Genomic DNA, 17,472 nt, shown 5'->3' with positions numbered 1-17,472 from the left:
TCAGGTTCCATACAATCCATCCTTAAAAGATGTTTAATGCCAGGGCTCATGCCTAGATTATGTACCATAATTAATATAAAAAGTGTTTTGCTTAGCACATGTGGAATGTATCCCATACTACTAGGAGAATATATTTTTTGGATGGAAGGTGTGGCAGACTTGTAGACAAACTTGAGCTCTGCCAACTCTCATGTTAGAAATCACAGAAGTCTTGCTTATTGAAAGAGGTGGCATGAGAGAGGCCAGTGTATTGCAGCACCACAAGACAACTGTACTTGGAAATGGCCTGAAGATCATTCAGATTGTCACCTTGGCATTGGAGAGCTTAATGATGGACAGCTTAAGGTGTTCCCTCCATGGAAAACTTATCATGGAGACACTTTGTGCCACCTTTCTCAGTTCATTTTTCGTTTAGTTTATATTTGAACATGCTTTAATTGATTTTATTCTAAGCTGATGTGACCTATTGGCATCAATCTGTTCTAAGAACTGTGCAGAAAAGACTAGCGTATGGGCTTGTACTCCTGAAGGTAATAATGAGACTTTTGTGGTATGTTGCTAATCCCTACCCCACAACGCATCCATCACTGTATGTCTAGATATAGGAAAATATTACTAACAGAGTAGCCTTTTTATTTTTATTTATTTATTTTATTACTTATATTTGTATCCCGCCCTCCCCAAAGGGCTCAGGGCAGCAACAACAGTATAAAAACAGTTACAATAAAAACAGAAAGCAACCATAATAAATAACAGTATAAAAATATAAGTACCTAGAATCAGATGGCAACTTAAACCTATTATGTCCCCACCCACCCCCGGAAACAAAGAATAGGTGTTATTAACTGATGTTAAACCGGCTGGCTTACAAAAATGCCTGGTGGAATAGCTCCATCTTGCAGGCCTTGTGGAAGCTACTCAAGTCCTGGATGGAAGCATATTTCACTAGGTTGGGGCCAGGACCGAGAAGGCCCTGGCCCTAGTCGAGGCCACCTGGATGGTTTTCAGTCCAGAGACTACCCGAAGGTTACCCTCCAAGGAGTGGAGGGGCCTACTTGGGCAATATGGGGAGAGGCAGTCCCTGAGGTATGCAAGTCCAAGACTGCTCAAGGCCTTACAGGTCAAAACCAAGACCTTGAAGATAACCCAGTACTCGATGGCGAGCCAATGAAAGTGGAAGAGGACTGGTGTAATGTGGTCCCTACCTGAGGCTGCTGCCAGGAGCCTTACAGCTTCATGCTGGACAAGTTTTAATTCCAGATTAGGTTCAAGAGCAGGCCAGCATAGAGTGAGTTACAATAATCTAGCCTGGAGGTGACAGTTGCATGGATCACTGCAGCCAGATCACCATGTGAGAGATACGGGGCCAACTGTCATGCCTGGCAGAGATGGTAAAGTGCAATCTGGGCTGTTCTGGTGATCTGGGCCTCCAGAGAATTCCTGGCATCCAGAATCACCCCAGACTGGTCACTGACGAGGTCAGATGTAAGACCTCGCTGTCCAGCACAGGCAGACTAAAGTTGGCCGGCACCTCACCATGACCCACCCACAGGACCCCTGTCTTTGCTGGATTCAGTTTCAACCTGGTGGTTCTTAACCAACCCGCTACAGCCTTCAAACACTGCTGGAGAGCCTCAGGGGCCGAGTCCAGGCAGCCTGCCATCATGAGGATAATCTGGGTGTCATCTGCATACTGATGACACCGCAGCCCAAAACTTCAGACCATCTTGGCCAGAGGGTGCATATAGATATTAAAAAGCATTGGGGAAAGGATCCTCCCTACGGCACCCCACAATCAATGGGTTACTGTGTGGGACTCTCCTCCCCTGACATCACCCATTGTCCCCAGTCTCGAAGAAACAAGTTCATCCAGAACTCATACTCCAATCTCGGCGAGGCGGTGGACCACAAGGTCATGATCTACAGTGTCGAACGCTGTGGTGAGATCTTAGCAACACCAGCAGTGCCGAATCGCCTCTGGCTGGCTGGCACCAGAGTTCATCCACAATGGTGACCAAGACCGTTTCGTACCATGACCAAAGCAGAAACTGTACTGGAAGGGGTCCAACACTTTGGTATCTTCCAGAAACTCCTGAAGCTGAGCCGCCACCACTTTTTCAGTTACCTTACCCAGGAACAAAAGATTTGATACTGAGTGGTAATTGGCCAGATCCTGAGAATCTAAACTTGGTCCTTTCAAGAGGGGGTGGACTACTGCCTCTTTCAGCTGACCTGGGAAGGCTCCTTGCACAAGAGAGCCATTGTTGATATCCAACAGGTAGCTCTGTAGTTCCTCTTTACAGGAGGGGCACGGGTCAAAAGAAGTGGTAGATTGTATAGCTAACAGAAGTCTATCCACTTCAGAGGGACTAAGCAGGTTGAAATGGTCAAAACCTGGACCAAAAGACGGGCAAGGAACCTCCAGTTCCCTTATTGTATCCATAGTGGTTGGTAGAGCCTGGTGGAGAGACAGGATCTTGTCTACAAAAAAGCTCTCAAATGCCTCACGGCTAAAAGCCAGTTGATTATTTTTAGGACCTATAGATGCAGTTGCCAATGTCCAAATCACATTAAACAGTTGTGCTGGGTGTGAGCTAGCAGCTGCAATGCAGAAGGCAAAGAAAGATTTTTGTTTCTTTCATGGCTCTCTCGTAAGAATTCATAAATTCAAGCGTCTTGTCTCTTCATCACGAACTTGCCACCACACTTGCTGAAGTCATCTCAGTTCCCGTTTCATCCTCCTCAGTTCCTCAGTATACCAGGGAGCCAATTTGGGATGGGTACAGAGAGGACATCTTGGAGCAACTTTCTCGATGGCTTCGGAGAGCCTGGAATTCCAGCTCTCTACCAGCTCACCAAGAGAGGAGCCAGTGGGAGGAGCATCTCACAGGATATTCTGGAATCCCTCAGGATCCATAAGCCTCTGCAGGTGGGCCCAAAAGCCCAACGCCTAGGTGTGGGGGGCATGGCAGCATCAATCTGGTCAGACCATGGCACTTTGATAACAGGACCACATGCACACTCGCCACAAAGATCAGGTCAAGAGTATGGCCTCTTTGATGAGTGGGAGTCCTGGTGTTCACTAGGGAGAGGCCTAGCATCACCTTGGATGACACAAGGTGCACAGTGACTGAAGAGGAGGCCACATCGACATGGATGTTGAATCGCAATGCCCAGTCGGCAACCACCTCCAGCAGCCACACCAGGCTGTCTGCCGGCGCGCTAGGCGACCGGTACACCAGCAAAACAGCCAACCTCTCTGAGGAATCCCAGTGGAGGCCCAAACACTTTATTCCTTCAATCTGTGGTGTAGGGGACGTCTGGAAGGTGATAGAATCCCAGATGACCATCGCCATGCCACCCCCCGGCTCTGTGTACATGGTTGGTGGATCACCAGGGAGCCCTCTGGAGTGAGTTCAGTGAGGGCAGCTGTCTCACCCTCCCTCACCCAGGTCTCCGTGATGCATGCAGGGTCCATATCCTGCTTCCTGAGAAAATCCCGGAGAATGGCAGTCTTATTGTTTATGGACCTTGCATTGGTCAATATCAATGCGGAGCAGAGTATCTCACTCCAAGCCCACAACCTGCATCCCACAGGATAGGCCTCAGGTCAGATAGAGAGCGATCATACCCATATCTCACTCTCATAAGGCCTGGACCTACTGCCATACCTTCCCTGTCCAGAAATCACTGGGATCCCTGGCCCTTCCATGGCCTCCCAGGGAGAACAACAACAACCACACCATGCAACCTAGATCTGGACTAACAGGTGCATTGCAAAAGCCACACCCCTCCCTAATCCTACAGTACCACCCCCCACTACCCCCTCTATGACAACTATAGCAGTTATTGGGCAAACAAGAACCATAAAAATAACACAATATAACTACTGGGAAAACAGAAGTGTACTAAAGGGGAAAGTAATTAACAATCTAATAAGCTACTCTACTCACCCCAGCCACTGCCCCCACCCCCTTTACAACCTCTTCAACCCCAGCTAAGACCTACTCTAACTTAACCTAGCCTAGCTCTAAGAATTTTACAGGAGTATATTGGTGAAACAGCTGCAGATATCATTCCTCAGGGACAAACATGGTGAGGCAGGGAAAATCAGAAAAGTTCAGACCAGAGTCAAAAAGGTCACTTTCCCCACATCCAAACCACCACTTCTCCGGATGTGGTTCCGTGTTACTAGTACACTTCATTTCTGACCATCACATTTTATTATTACTAACCATTATGCTTATAAATATAATTATACATCTTAAAGGAAAAACCACATTTGCCTTGTACTATGTGCACTTAGATTTATGTAAATAGACTTTGTACACTTTGGATGACAAACTGGGCTAGTGAAATGGGACAAAAATGCCTTTAACTCTACTATCCAGTGTGAAAAAATAAAAACCCTGTGCCTTTTCAGCACTCTGACAGCTAATGCTCTTTGCATTAAAAGGTACAATAAATAAGTGCAATTAATGGAGAGTGAGTTAAAAGGGACCCATAAATATGCTTGACATAATGCCCAAAGTATGCAGACCATTCTGTTTTAACTATAATGAAAACCAGATTTTAATTTTAACTCTTAACTCTTTTAACTTTTAACTCTTCAGTTTCCATATAGAAAATCCAGTGACAAATACAACATCCAAGCCAGGGGGGAGGGGGGTCATTTTCAAAACAAGGAACATACATTAACAAGAGATTACAGATCAAGGAAAAAGACATATAACACATTGCCCACACTGAAAAAATATATAACTTTGGCCATTTTGTACATGATCCCCACTGCCCATGTTTCCCAACCCATGGTATCTGAAGTACTGATTCAAAAGCATTGCCAACTGTGCTGTACCACTGTCGTCAGTATTTTAGCCAAGCTAACCACTAGTACAATGCCAGAGGCAGTAGAAATATTCATTATAATAGCCACCAAAGTACAAATATTATTACCAGTACCATTGTACATAATAATTAACTGCACTGTGGAATGCATCCAGTGGTGGGATTCAGCAGGTTCGCACCACTTCGGCAGAACCGGTTGTTAAAATGATGCTTGTAAACAACCAGTTGTTAAATTATTTGAATACCACCACTGAATGCATCCCTAGTGTATTTGAAATGCAGCAATGGGAAATCACTAGATTTGATTTCTTCATGGAATAGTTATAACCTTTCCTTGTGTCCAGTTCTGGCTATCAGAGGTAATACAGTTTGGTAGCTTGATGCACAAAGCCTCATACAAGCTAGATAGGCAAATAGAGGTTGAATGTACATCATAAAGTGCATCTGAGTATAAATATGCTGCATTGTTTCCAAAAGAATGCACATTCTGGGCATGGTTGCATGTGTATTCTTATCTTCAAGTAATGATAGTACATGTGCTGGTCACCACTATAACCCGCATCAGTTTTCACAAGTGTTACTTCAGAAAAAAACCTCCCACAATGTCTGCCTTCCAGTTTAATCAACTATATTTTATTGGCCCATGTTTATCAGAGGTTTTAAATCTTCTTAGTGAGGAAGACAGGGCTGTTACACAAAAAAGTTGTGTTTGCTTGACTATGGCAAGGTGCAAGGATGAATTTATCAAAATGAATTGATTATTATGAAGATATACCAGAGAAATATTTGTAGTATCCTTTTGAAATATGGTGTCTCCATCTATGCATTTTATTACAGAACTCTGTGACTAGTACAATAAAATCTGAATAGATTGTTAATCCAAAGCAAAACACAGAAATTTATCTAGCCAACTACTTCCAAGAACTGCTTTGTTTCAGTTTAAATAAAATACATAATTCTTATGTTCACATTAGAATTGTGTAGGCCATTAATTCTAAAGCATTTCAATGCCTACAACTGTACTGGTGATCCATATTTAGCATTTAAAAATAATCCATGCAGTCCTGATTCTTGAGTCACTGTGCTTAGGAAGAGTACCAAACACTAGAGCCTATTACACACAAGATCTTTGCTGCGTAGAAGAGGCCAGTGTTAATTGCAGCAAGATTTCTTGTATGGAAGTATTTTCCGGAGCCCCACTTTTTCTTTCCACTCTCTTCAGGGCAAGCGAAACCACATATAGCACAATTTAAATCTTGCTTCACCATCAGAGTGAGACAGATTTGCCATTGGGCACAGCTTTATCTTGGACATATTTTTGCCCATGGCCTTCCCATCTCTTGCAGCACTTTCCATGTCCTCCCCTCCCCCCTTCATGCTGTCATTTCCTTCCTGCTTCCCTAAGTGCACTGGTCAAGAGATCGATCTCTCATAAGTATAGTTGAAGCACATGGGAGAGAGAACCCCCCTCATCTGTGTCTAAAATCTGTGTTCAGTCTTTCTTCCACCACAGCAACAGACAGCCTCATTTGTCACGTGCTCTGGAGCCTTCTTCCTCTCCCCCATCCATCCTTCCTGCTTCCCTAAAGTTCACATATTGAGAGATCGAGAGAGGGCTTTTGCAAGGAAGAGTACAAAGAGGCATCTTTTTGGCTTTACCCCATCTCCTCTGCTCTGCTTCTGCCCTCCCCAATGGCTGAGAGGGCTTATAAAACTTTATTTCAGGCAAGGCTTTGTTTTAAAACAAGTCTCTTCTCTTCTCTTCTCTTGTGACAGCAATAGAGAGAGGATGTGTGTGCAGATAGTCAGGGAGAGAATATCAGCTGTGTGCCTTTAAGGCTGTTGATGTGGGAAATTAAGAGTACCAGGAGAAGCAGAGGCCCAGCAGAGTTCAGCAGACAAACTTTGCTGCAGGCTGTGGGCTGCCTCCTTGCTTGTAAACAGAGAAATGCAATGAGAGCCCACTACGAGCCCACTGCTCAGAAAACAGACTTGAGATAAGTGTTCCATTCGTAATGGGCCTAGGTGTAGCAAGTACCGGTATGCACTAGGATAGGCAATGAGACTATCTTTGGTATCTGCATCAGTGCTGTTCAAAATGTTTACTGTTAAGCATAGTCTGTTGTTCAGCTGTAATTGGGGCAAAACTGTGAAGTAGACATGGAGTTGCATATTTAAGAATATGGCTCCTGGATACTATTTAGAAGCTCTTGGGCCTGGATTTATATGTCTCTGTCTTTAGATGTTTTTTAGAAGTAATTAGGCAGGTGAATGAAAGGGAATGAATTAATTAGAATCCCTTTACTATATGTGCCCCATTTAGAACTAATAAGATAAAGGTTGGTGCAGCAACAGGAACTGTACTATGTGCAGACTTAACCAAAGAGGAAAATGTAGAATTGCTACATGAATGTTTTATTTTTTTTTACTTTTTTGCCATGTAAGACATCAATATTATTCCAATTTTACAGAAAGAACAACTAAGGGAGAAACCATGTAACCTGACCCAGTAAGTTCATATTTGAACTCAGTCCTCTTCTTCCTAGTCCAAATTCAGTAATATTTTCTCACAACACAAAACCAATTAATTCCCATAAGCATGCAAGTGTTTAGTTTTTTAAAAAAAATGTGAGAAAACAAAAAGATCCATCTTAAAACTAATAAGACTATATGTAGTGATCATGAACCATTTGTTTTCCCAGCCAAAGAAACACGAGGAAGAAGATGGCACCACAGACACTGCTACCTCATCATCCAATAACAATGAAAAGGACAGTGGAGTGGGACCCACTGATGAGAGTCAGCGCAATGATGAAAGCTCAGAACAAGAGAATGTTCCAGAAGAGCAGAGCACCACAATGCTGCAGAGCCAACGAGGGCTTGGACAGAGTCAGGACACTTTGGGAAGCATGGAACTCCAGTGCAAGGAGAGCCTTGTGTCTGGGGAATACATTAAATCAGATAGTGTTGGTAACCAGGATGCGGACTGTGAAAGATTTCGCCAATTGCTAGAGCTTAAGTGCAAAATCAGAAACCATGGAGAGTATGACTTGTATTACTCAAGTAGTACAATAGAGTGTAAAAGAAGGCAAAAAGTTGGGGTTGAGCATGAATTGCAGTTGCTCAATGAGGAACTGAGGAATATTGAACTGGAATGTCAGAACATTATGCAAGCTCATCAGCTTCAAAAAGTAAAAGATCAGTATGGAGACATTTGGGCATTACACAGTGGTACATTCAGAAATATTAATACCAGCATAGACCTTCAAGGAGGAAAACTGGATGACATTATAGAACACCCAGAGAAATCTGACAAAGACACTTCCAGTGCTTACAATACAGCAGAGAGCTGCAGAAGCACTCCACTGAATGTAGATCAATCTCCTGATAGTTCTCTCCAGAGAATGATCAGCATTACCAACAGGAAAAATCTGAGGAGTACCATAGTGACTAACCACTTGTCTTCAAGACAGAGTAGCAGGGATATAACCCAAAACAAATCCAAAGCTACTGAGCAAAACAGTTCTCTTGAAGAAAAGGAAACAGTTTCAGAAAGTAGCAAATCAACAGAGCAAGAGAGGCAAAGTCCTGAGCATATTCCTTATCTTTCCCCATACCATAGCTCCTCATACAGGTATGGGAACATACCTACACACGCTAAACATTATCAAAGCTATATGCAGCTAATCCAACAAAAATCTGCAGTGGAGTATGCCCAGAGTCAGCTTAGCCTAGTGAATATGTGCAAAGATTCACAGAAGTGTACAGAGCCCAAGATGGAATGGAAAGTAAAAATAAGGAGTGATGGGACAAGGTATATTACAAAAAGACCAGTAAGAGACAGAATCCTGAAGGAACGTGCCTTAAAGATTAAAGAGGAACGTAGTGGAATGACAACAGATGATGATACCATGAGTGAAATGAAGATGGGTCGTTACTGGAGCAAAGAGGAAAGGAAGCAGCACCTGGTGCGAGCCAAGGAGCAGAGGAGGCGTCGGGAATTCATGATGCGTAGCAGGTTAGAGTGTCTTAAGGAAAGCCCACAAAGCGGCAGTGAGGGCAAAAAGGAAATTAATATTATTGAACTCAGTCACAAAAAGATGATGAAAAAGAGGAATAAGAAGATACTGGACAACTGGATGACCATCCAGGAACTTATGACACATGGTGCTAAATCTCCAGATGACACAAGAGTGCACAATGCTTTTTTGTCAGTTACTACTGTATGAAATCAACAGTTCTGGGGAAAAAATCTACTACCAGTTTCGGTAGAGTACGATTGCCTCGTTCAAAGTGGCATTTTTATATATTTTGTGACTGTTTATAGTTTGATCGTTTTTGTAAGGAAACTACTTGGTAATTTTACATTCGTTTTTCATACAATAGTATTTTCTTTAACTGGTAATTTTGCAGTCTTTCTTTGTGCTGCAATATATTCATAATATTTCTTTCTATTTAAAAAATCAAGAAAAGGAAGGAACATTACTTTCGTAAGCAATTTTATGTATTGTAAGAACTGGATCTTTTTCTCTAGTTTTCTTTTTTACTAATTAACAAAAACTCCAATGCCAAAACAAAACTGCTTTATACTGTCTTCTTGTTTATTGACAATTTACATTTTTTACGTCAAAGATTCCATACCTCATCTCTACATGAGGCTTAAGAATGACACTTTGCCCAATAGCACACTGTACAGTTCATTTACTTTTTAAATTGCAATTGTCTTAGTCCAAGTAAAGTGTAGGTGAGCAATTCTCCCGTGATATGTAATGGCATTGGTCGTGTAGTTAGATACTCTGTGGTAATTGTGAAGATCGAAGAAAAATAAATTATTTCTTATCTCTAAGAACGAATATTAAAGCTGCTTTAATTTTAGATTAAGTTACTCCTGCATACAAGATCTTTGAGGGCTATGTCAAAGGCTTATACATAATGAACATTCATGAGAAATCCGTATTTATTTATCCCTCAGCTTTTTTTAGCAGATTTCCAATCTATGTTCAACAGATACCATCTGGACACATAAGTAGGCTGCATCCAGTAGACAGAACACAGGGTTTTGGAAAAGTGATGCTAGCCTAGGAAGCAAGCAATATAATTCTGTAGAACAAGCATATTGCTGTTACAGCTTTTCCATCATTGATCTTTTGATACAGTACAAAACCCATGTATACCTTCCTGCTTGTTCTTTTAACGATGACATTAAACGATGACTCACACTGTTACTGCGTATATTTGTGATGAGCCTGTACAACTGTCGAGAAATATCTTCATTGCATATTAAGTTGTGAATTCTGGCAACTTTAGAGCTAAACTACACATTTCTGTTTTTAAAGAGTTGAGCCCAAATTTCCTAGACCAACTCATGGAAGCCACACAGCAGCTGCAGGGAATGGTGTTTCAAAAACAAAGGAAAACCCTAACAGGCTCAGAATTCTGCCACAGGGAAAGGAAAGACTCCTCTCCAACCTAAGATGTTTTTCCAGGAGAGGGGGAGAATTATGTACCCTTGTTTGCCATTCCCACGCACTGTACTCTATATCAAGCAGAAAAAGCACAGAAATAACTCCCCCAGTGCTGTTTCTACATTGAATAATGGCTCCAGAGGGAACACAACAGCCTTTCCTCTACCTGGAGTGGCATTCCCATACATTTTGAGCTCTCCTTTATTTTTTAAAATCCATTTACTGCAACTGCAAAGAACCTGAGAATGTTTTGGAAATACAAGTGCCCACAATCAGTACTTCAAATTTTGGATGTGATCCAAAACTTGGTGTGAACTCTGATACATCTTCATTACCTTGCAAACATCTCATTGTTAACATCTACCACTAGATTTGCCCATATGATGCTGAGTATTAGTTAAATGCACATCTATGTGTTGTGTTTGTTAGGTCTACACCTAAGAATTGTTATAATTGCACATCTAGACATGTAAAGTGAAAGCGTGGCAAGCAGGTTGGGAAAAACAAATACGTTTACGTGCTGATGTGCGGAGGTTCATTTACCAATGACCACCAACTCAACTTTAGTTGGAATGAACTTTGGCCACAGCCCATTTTATTAACAAGCAATGGAGGAAGCTGGGCGAACATAAGAAGCACATCCTGACCGCTGGGCAGCAAGTGTGCTGAACCTGGCATTCAGGCAGCAAGCATGCTGAATCTGGCCCTTCGGGCAGCAAGCATACTGAACCCGGAACCATCCCCAATTGGGGAATGGGACAGAAAGTTACTAGGTGCCACCTGAGCATGTACCCATTTTGTGACACCCCTTCCTGTTGGGGGTAACGAACTCTCTAGCAGACCCTCCGCGACTTGCGTTATCCAACCCTCCACCGCCCCAGACCACTTATGGAGGCCCCCAGCATGCAAGCTTGGCCTCCCCAAAAAGGATGTGCTCCTATGTCCAAAGCAAGCAGGTTGGGAAACACAAATACATTAATTAGGGTGCTAGTATTGCTTGCATCTGTTGGTTTGCACTCAGTAGCAAACCTTGGTGTCTGACTTGTAATATGTGAAAGCCTATTTAGTTTTCTAGGACTGAATAAACTCCCCTTATTAATGAAAAAGTAGGGAGGATGGAGAATTATAAAGCATGAGAAAAAAATTGATTTTTCTAAAAATTTCACAGACTTAATTTTTAGCCCACACCAGTTATGAACTAAAAGCAATCTGAAAATGAATTAATAATGCTACTAAAATTTACCACACCAAAAGAAACATCTTACTGTAATACTGGGTTGCAAATAGCACATAGACATCAATATGTAATAGAGAAATGTTGGGTATAGTGAGAGAGACATGCTTTCCCGTTGGCTAACCGTTTTCCTCTTCTGTCCCTTTCTGGAGGAAAATTGGTTTTTGCTTGTTAAAAAAAACCCTTCTATTTTTTCATGAAGAATCAACGTAACATGAAACATGTCATGTATTTTTTTTTCTTTTTTAACAAATCTTCATACTAAAAGTGTTATGTTCAGCATTAAACATGGACATTGATTGCTTGGGAAAAATTGCTTTGAAAGAAACTGCAAAAATGTGTTGATTCTCCATTCTACTGTTAAGAATTATAAATGTCTATGACCAAAACAAAAGGAATATTAAAAAATAAGGTAGTATTACTTGGTTTCTATGCCCAGTTTGTGAGTTTATGGAATTAAAACATTTACATCTCTGCAGTTTGTTTGAAAATGACGTAATTATATGCATGTGATATTTGCAAATTACCCAGCCATTCAGTTCTTTATACATTTCTATTCTGTTCTTTGCCTTGATCAGTTTGCCAATCCTACATAAATCCTACATTGCATTATTACAGTGTTAAAAGACTATTGCTAACAGGCTAAGCCTGCCCTTCAAACAGATTGTAATCCAGAGCAGCTATTTCAGAGCTGGTATATTTAGTTCATGCTTGCCCATGCCATATAAAAGTCTGGCTACAGCACTTTACACTAACTCATATTTCCAAATCCTATAAAATGTGTAAAGCACATAACAGAAGGACTCCATATCATCAAAAGAGTTAAGAATATAGTTACATGACACATTTGCACTGGAAAATGTCACCATTGGTAGCAAAATAAAGAAACAAAACTTCTCTGTAAGTTTCTAATGGTTACTTATTTTATTAACTCATGGGGAAATTGACAAATTCCTGTCCTTGAAGTAATGGTTGTATCTTAGTAATGCAAGAGTGATCATGGATTTTAAGAGGTTTTTTTAATTTGGAGGTGACATTTACCTATTCAAAAATGATAGTGATAAATTTATCCAAATTGAATACATTAACTGATTAAGAAAAATGGCTGGAGGAAGAATGCAAAATGAGAAAATAATGTGATTTTGCTACCATGATAAATAGGATACAGTGCTATCTTAACAGTGGTCAATTCCGCACAGCATAATAATAACGGGTTACATCCGTTATTTTTGAATGTGTCTATTTTATTCCGCTTTTGTCCTTCGCATGGGTGCACGTTTTCCATGAAGGAAATAATCTATTTTTTCTGCCCCTTCGCATGAACCCGCTATTTTTTTAACAATGCAAACCCGCAGGCGTGAACATCCCATTTTTCCTGTCCTACCACCACAGTCCGTCTTCCACCCACTCCCACCCTCTGCCACGGGAACACTTCCTATTGGTGGAAAATCTACAGCAACCCCAGGAGTCCAAGCAGGACCTCCCCCACCCTCATTTCTCCAGCATGGAAAAAAAGTTTTGGGCTTTGAAACCACAACACATCTAAGCATGAAGCGTGCAACTTCCCTTAACATTGTGATGTACACATTAAAAAAAATCTGTCCAAAAAGGCAGCAAAGCAATATGTCCTATCCACATTTTATAGATAGTTTAATACGGCCAAAGGCCAGCAAAGACAAAACAAAACAACAGTACACATTCACAACAGCAAATTACAACAATTATTACAGCTAACCAGCTCATCCCTGATTAAGTAAGGCCGTTTTTTATGCACAGAACTTTCCTACCTGCTGGGAGATGGTTGCATCCTTGTCTTCCAACAGCATTTTCCTAATCTCTTGGTCAGGATCCTTTGCAATTATCAAGCTGTGTTGCACAAGCAGAGGTAAAATAAAGAGCTCTCTTTCTGCCTTATGCAGCATGCAGTGTAACAAGATATGTATCATAGAATCAACGTCCCCAGAGTTACAGACGCATTTCCCAAATCTGCCTATAAGCATAGATGATGGAAATGCGTCAAACCGTGCTCTAGAAAAGGCTCATCGGTATTTGGCTATGGTAATATGTTGAATGTAGGGGGCCATTACTGTACCACTACCAGATTTCAATGGTCTATATAGAGCAGGAAATGAGGCATTATCATTTTGGTAGTCAATGTCGTCCAATCGTTGATATACCATCTTAAGAGCTAAGGGCAAGTCCCATTCAAGCATCAGCATAGGGTCTAGCGCCTATCCACATTTAAAGGTATGCATCTGCCTATCTGCATGCTGAGGTGTTACTGTGAGGATAGGGGTGTACAGTTTGGTGGTATAGGGGAGCAGTGCACTTTCAGGCAGCACTGATAGTATGCTAGGTCAGGTTGAGGATTAGTGAACTGGCATCATCTTCATGCTGGGATATATTGGGAGCAGCCCTCCAGGAGGAGGACCTGGTGCTTTTCTCCAAAGAAAAGGCAACTTTGCTTCTATACAAGAACAAGATGATTCAGCAGGGCAAGGTGTACCAAGTGGTCTTAAAGACTGCCCAGTGCAGGCTTTTCAGCTTTTATGGGAGTCATTGCCCCATGCTCAGACTACCATCTCAGCATGGCATTGAGTCCCCGCTAGTTCCATTTTGATTGGTTGTCAGACAAATTCTGGTGGAGGCAGGTTTGCCAGCCCAGGAGTGTGCCCATTCCTTTTGCACTGGTGTGGCTTTTATCACTATGCAGTTAGGGCTGCCTTGGCTGACAATATGAAGAACTTGGAAATGGAAATCAAGTGCCTTCAAGAACTAAATCAAATAAGTATATTATTTATTTTCAAGTGCAGTCATATTTTGGAATAGTTTTGTACTGGGACATACCATTTTATTATGTGCAAGCAGAAGGACCATCTCTAAAGAATCACAGACATTGGAGTGTTGTGGGGTTTCCAGGCTGTATGGCCATGATCCAGTAGTATTTTCTCCTGATGTTTTGCCTGCATCTGTGACTGGCATCTTCAGAGGATCTGATGGTAGTAAAGCAAGTATAGTATATATGCTGTATAACGTCCAGGGTGGAAGAAAGAACCATTTTCATTTGTTAACAAGTATAAAGGGTACAATTAGCAAGTGTGATTTGCACATGGACAATTTCAACAGAAAGGAAGAAACCATGAAAATGAACAAAATTTGGATACCAGTACTTAAAAACACTAGAATCAAGATAATGGTTAGTGAACAACACTCAGACACAGGATGTCTCCAGGCAGGAAGCAATCAAATGGATTAAAATGCTAGGCAACTACTATGCAGATGCCCTCACTAATTGATTATGCAACTTCATTGTTACTTACATATGCTAAAATGGGTGGATTCCACTCAACACATGCACATCACACTTGCTAATTGCACCCTTTATACTTGTTAATCAATGCAAACGGTTCTTTCTCCTGAAGAAGATGTATGTATAGAAAGAATAAATCAAAAGTTATGTGATGGGAATATCACATGGAGATCAAAATCTGACTTTCACTTTTTTCCTGCACTTCAAAGATATTGCTCATGTGTTCATAGGTTACCTGACCCCATGGCAATATCAACAATTCATAAATATTCTTGTTGGCATGTGTAGTATCTTCTTTATCCCATATAGATTCATATTGGCAAAAATATAGTTGTGTCCCTGACAAGAAATGGTACCAAGAATTTAAACTGAAAAAAGGGGGGGGGGGCAGAATCAGTTTTATTTCCATCCCCTATCTTCTGAAGGTTGCCACCTGATTGCATGGCTAGAGTAAAGAAATGTCCCCTGAAAGGTAGCATTGAAGATTCAGGTGTAGAAAATTAAAATAAGAGCTTCTCCAACTTGACAGTTCAATTTACTTCTGTTAAGCTCTTTAATACTAAACTTATCAGTTCTGTGTGTAAGGCATTAACTTGTTAAATGAGTCTTAATTATACATAAGCAGATGGAGGTTTGAATTAAAATTACCTTACACTTGAGTGGCTTTAGTTCATTATAACATATCTTCCTTTTAATCATTTAGGCAGTCTCATCATCTTTCATATAGAAAGTTATTAAAGTATTCCAATTTTCATATTTCTTCAGATATATCCACTATTAAATGGCAGGCAGTGCACATTAGTTGGTGACTTATACCAGGGAATAGTTAGTAAATTATTCATGGTAATAACTATTTTTTCTGCACTCGTGTCATTTGTAGCATTTTTTTATTTGTAAGTCTCTTTATTTGTTCCATGGCACAGCACACCATTTAATTCTATTGTTTCTCCTGCCATCCCATTTCCTCTATAATAAGACAAAGGACTTATTGTACACTGTTGCTCACTAGCAAGCAGAAAGTAGACAAGTAGGAATAGATTTGAGACTTTTCAAAAAAAGATCACCACAAAGAGAAGAAAGGAGTATTTTCTAATGAATTTTCTACAATGACTTTTTGCCTACAATGACTTATCAGGGAGGGGAGTCATTGAATATCAAATGATGATGCATATAATTCTTCTCTTCCAAAAATTATACAATAGATTGTATTATCAACACAATATTTTAATACCAGTATTACAAAAGTTCCATAATTCCCAGTTCTCAGGAACTGTTGAATATGTACGCGAAGTCAGAACATTCTTTCAAAGTCAGAAAGTCACAAAACCTCAGCCTCACAGGTAAAATAAAGCAGAGCTTGGATAGGACACTTTTTTTCCAATTTACAACTACTCAGAGCGAAAATGAGACTTTTCAGCAGCATAAAAGAACAGAAATACAGTGCGGGTGAGGGATAAGCAATAATTTTATCTGATGTCTTACAGCCATCATTGTAATGCTTTGCCCAAACAAATGTGAAGTGTCAAATGTTGGGTGGGTGGGTTGGATTGCAAGAAATCTTACTATCCAATAGTATGGTTTCTAAAAACATAGATCCACATGTGACTCTTGTATATGATATGTTGTATATTATATCATCCTTCTATTAAGAAAGAATCCATGTATTCATAAAGTACCAATAGATAATGGAAACAAACAAAGTGACTACAGTTTCCAACTCTGTATAACTCTGGGATGATCCCTTGCTCTGGACTTGCATATACTTAAATTTATACTCTGAAAGGTAAGATTATTCTCCACATTGTCTTACCTTTATGGGAAGCCAACTTGTGAAGATCCTCATTCTACAGTAGTTCTACCCATAACATTTGCCAGCTGGATGCATGCATTTAATCATGTAGAACATTTCTATACTTTACCTGATTTTTCTGAAGGTATTTGTTGATGATCTGGAAATAATCCACAACAGCTACAGTATTTGACGCAGACAAGATAAAATTGTCCTACACACAATGGCAGAAGTGTCATCAAGTACAAAACAGTCAAGGTTGTCTGTCTTTTGAATCTATATCTTGCATGTGTAAGTGATTATTATGTTCTATTTGTTTTTCCAGCACTAAAGAAGAAAGTACATTGTCAAACTCCAGACCCATGAGGGATGGAAATGAGACTGAATGTGCCCTTCAAAACTGATCTCATGTTTATTTTGGTTTTCTGTGAAGCTTCTGTGTCTCTATATAAATACACTACTTCTATAGTCTATTTCTAGTATTTCTTAGAGTCATTCATTTGCTGCTTACAAATCTGACTATGCCCCTTTAGATTGCAGGTGGGGTCTCATGCATAGAAGTCCCCTTGCTCATTAAAAAAACAACATCAGGGAAAATACTAGGTTCTAAGACTATGTGCAAGAAATTTTATTTCAATGAAAGGAGTATTCGGATATATGAATTAAGGCTTCCACCTCTGAAGTTGCTTGTAAGGATTAGCGCATTGTCAGTCTGGAAAGATTGGTGATTTCATGATGCACTTTGCTAATGCTTGATTCCACCCACCCCTGCCGCTCAAAATGTAATGGAGACTTATAATCATATTAGAAGCTTGACAGCAAACTCTGA

The 17,472-nt window shown here is 40.6% G+C and overlaps 1 protein-coding gene across 3 annotated transcripts in view; it reads left to right on the top strand.

Annotated features, from left to right (window-relative positions):
• PDZRN4 (PDZ domain containing ring finger 4) overlaps window positions 1-10,074 on the top strand; it is a 155,189-nt gene extending 145,115 nt beyond the window's left edge. For all 3 annotated transcript variants that reach the window (XM_048501925.1, XM_048501924.1, XM_048501923.1), the window contains one exon: window positions 7,548-10,074. In XM_048501925.1, coding sequence (XP_048357882.1) covers window positions 7,548-9,074 — 1,527 coding nt within the window. In that variant the 3' untranslated portion in view covers window positions 9,075-10,074. The remainder of the gene's footprint in view (window positions 1-7,547) is intronic.
• Window positions 10,075-17,472: the final 7,398 nt, after the last annotated feature.

The sequence above is a fragment of the Sphaerodactylus townsendi genome, linkage group LG06, assembly GCF_021028975.2.
Source record: "Sphaerodactylus townsendi isolate TG3544 linkage group LG06, MPM_Stown_v2.3, whole genome shotgun sequence".
In the NCBI taxonomy this organism is placed as follows: Eukaryota; Metazoa; Chordata; class Lepidosauria; order Squamata; family Sphaerodactylidae; genus Sphaerodactylus; species Sphaerodactylus townsendi.
Note: the sequence above shows the minus strand (reverse complement) of the source record. Positions and strands in the feature narration are given on the sequence as shown.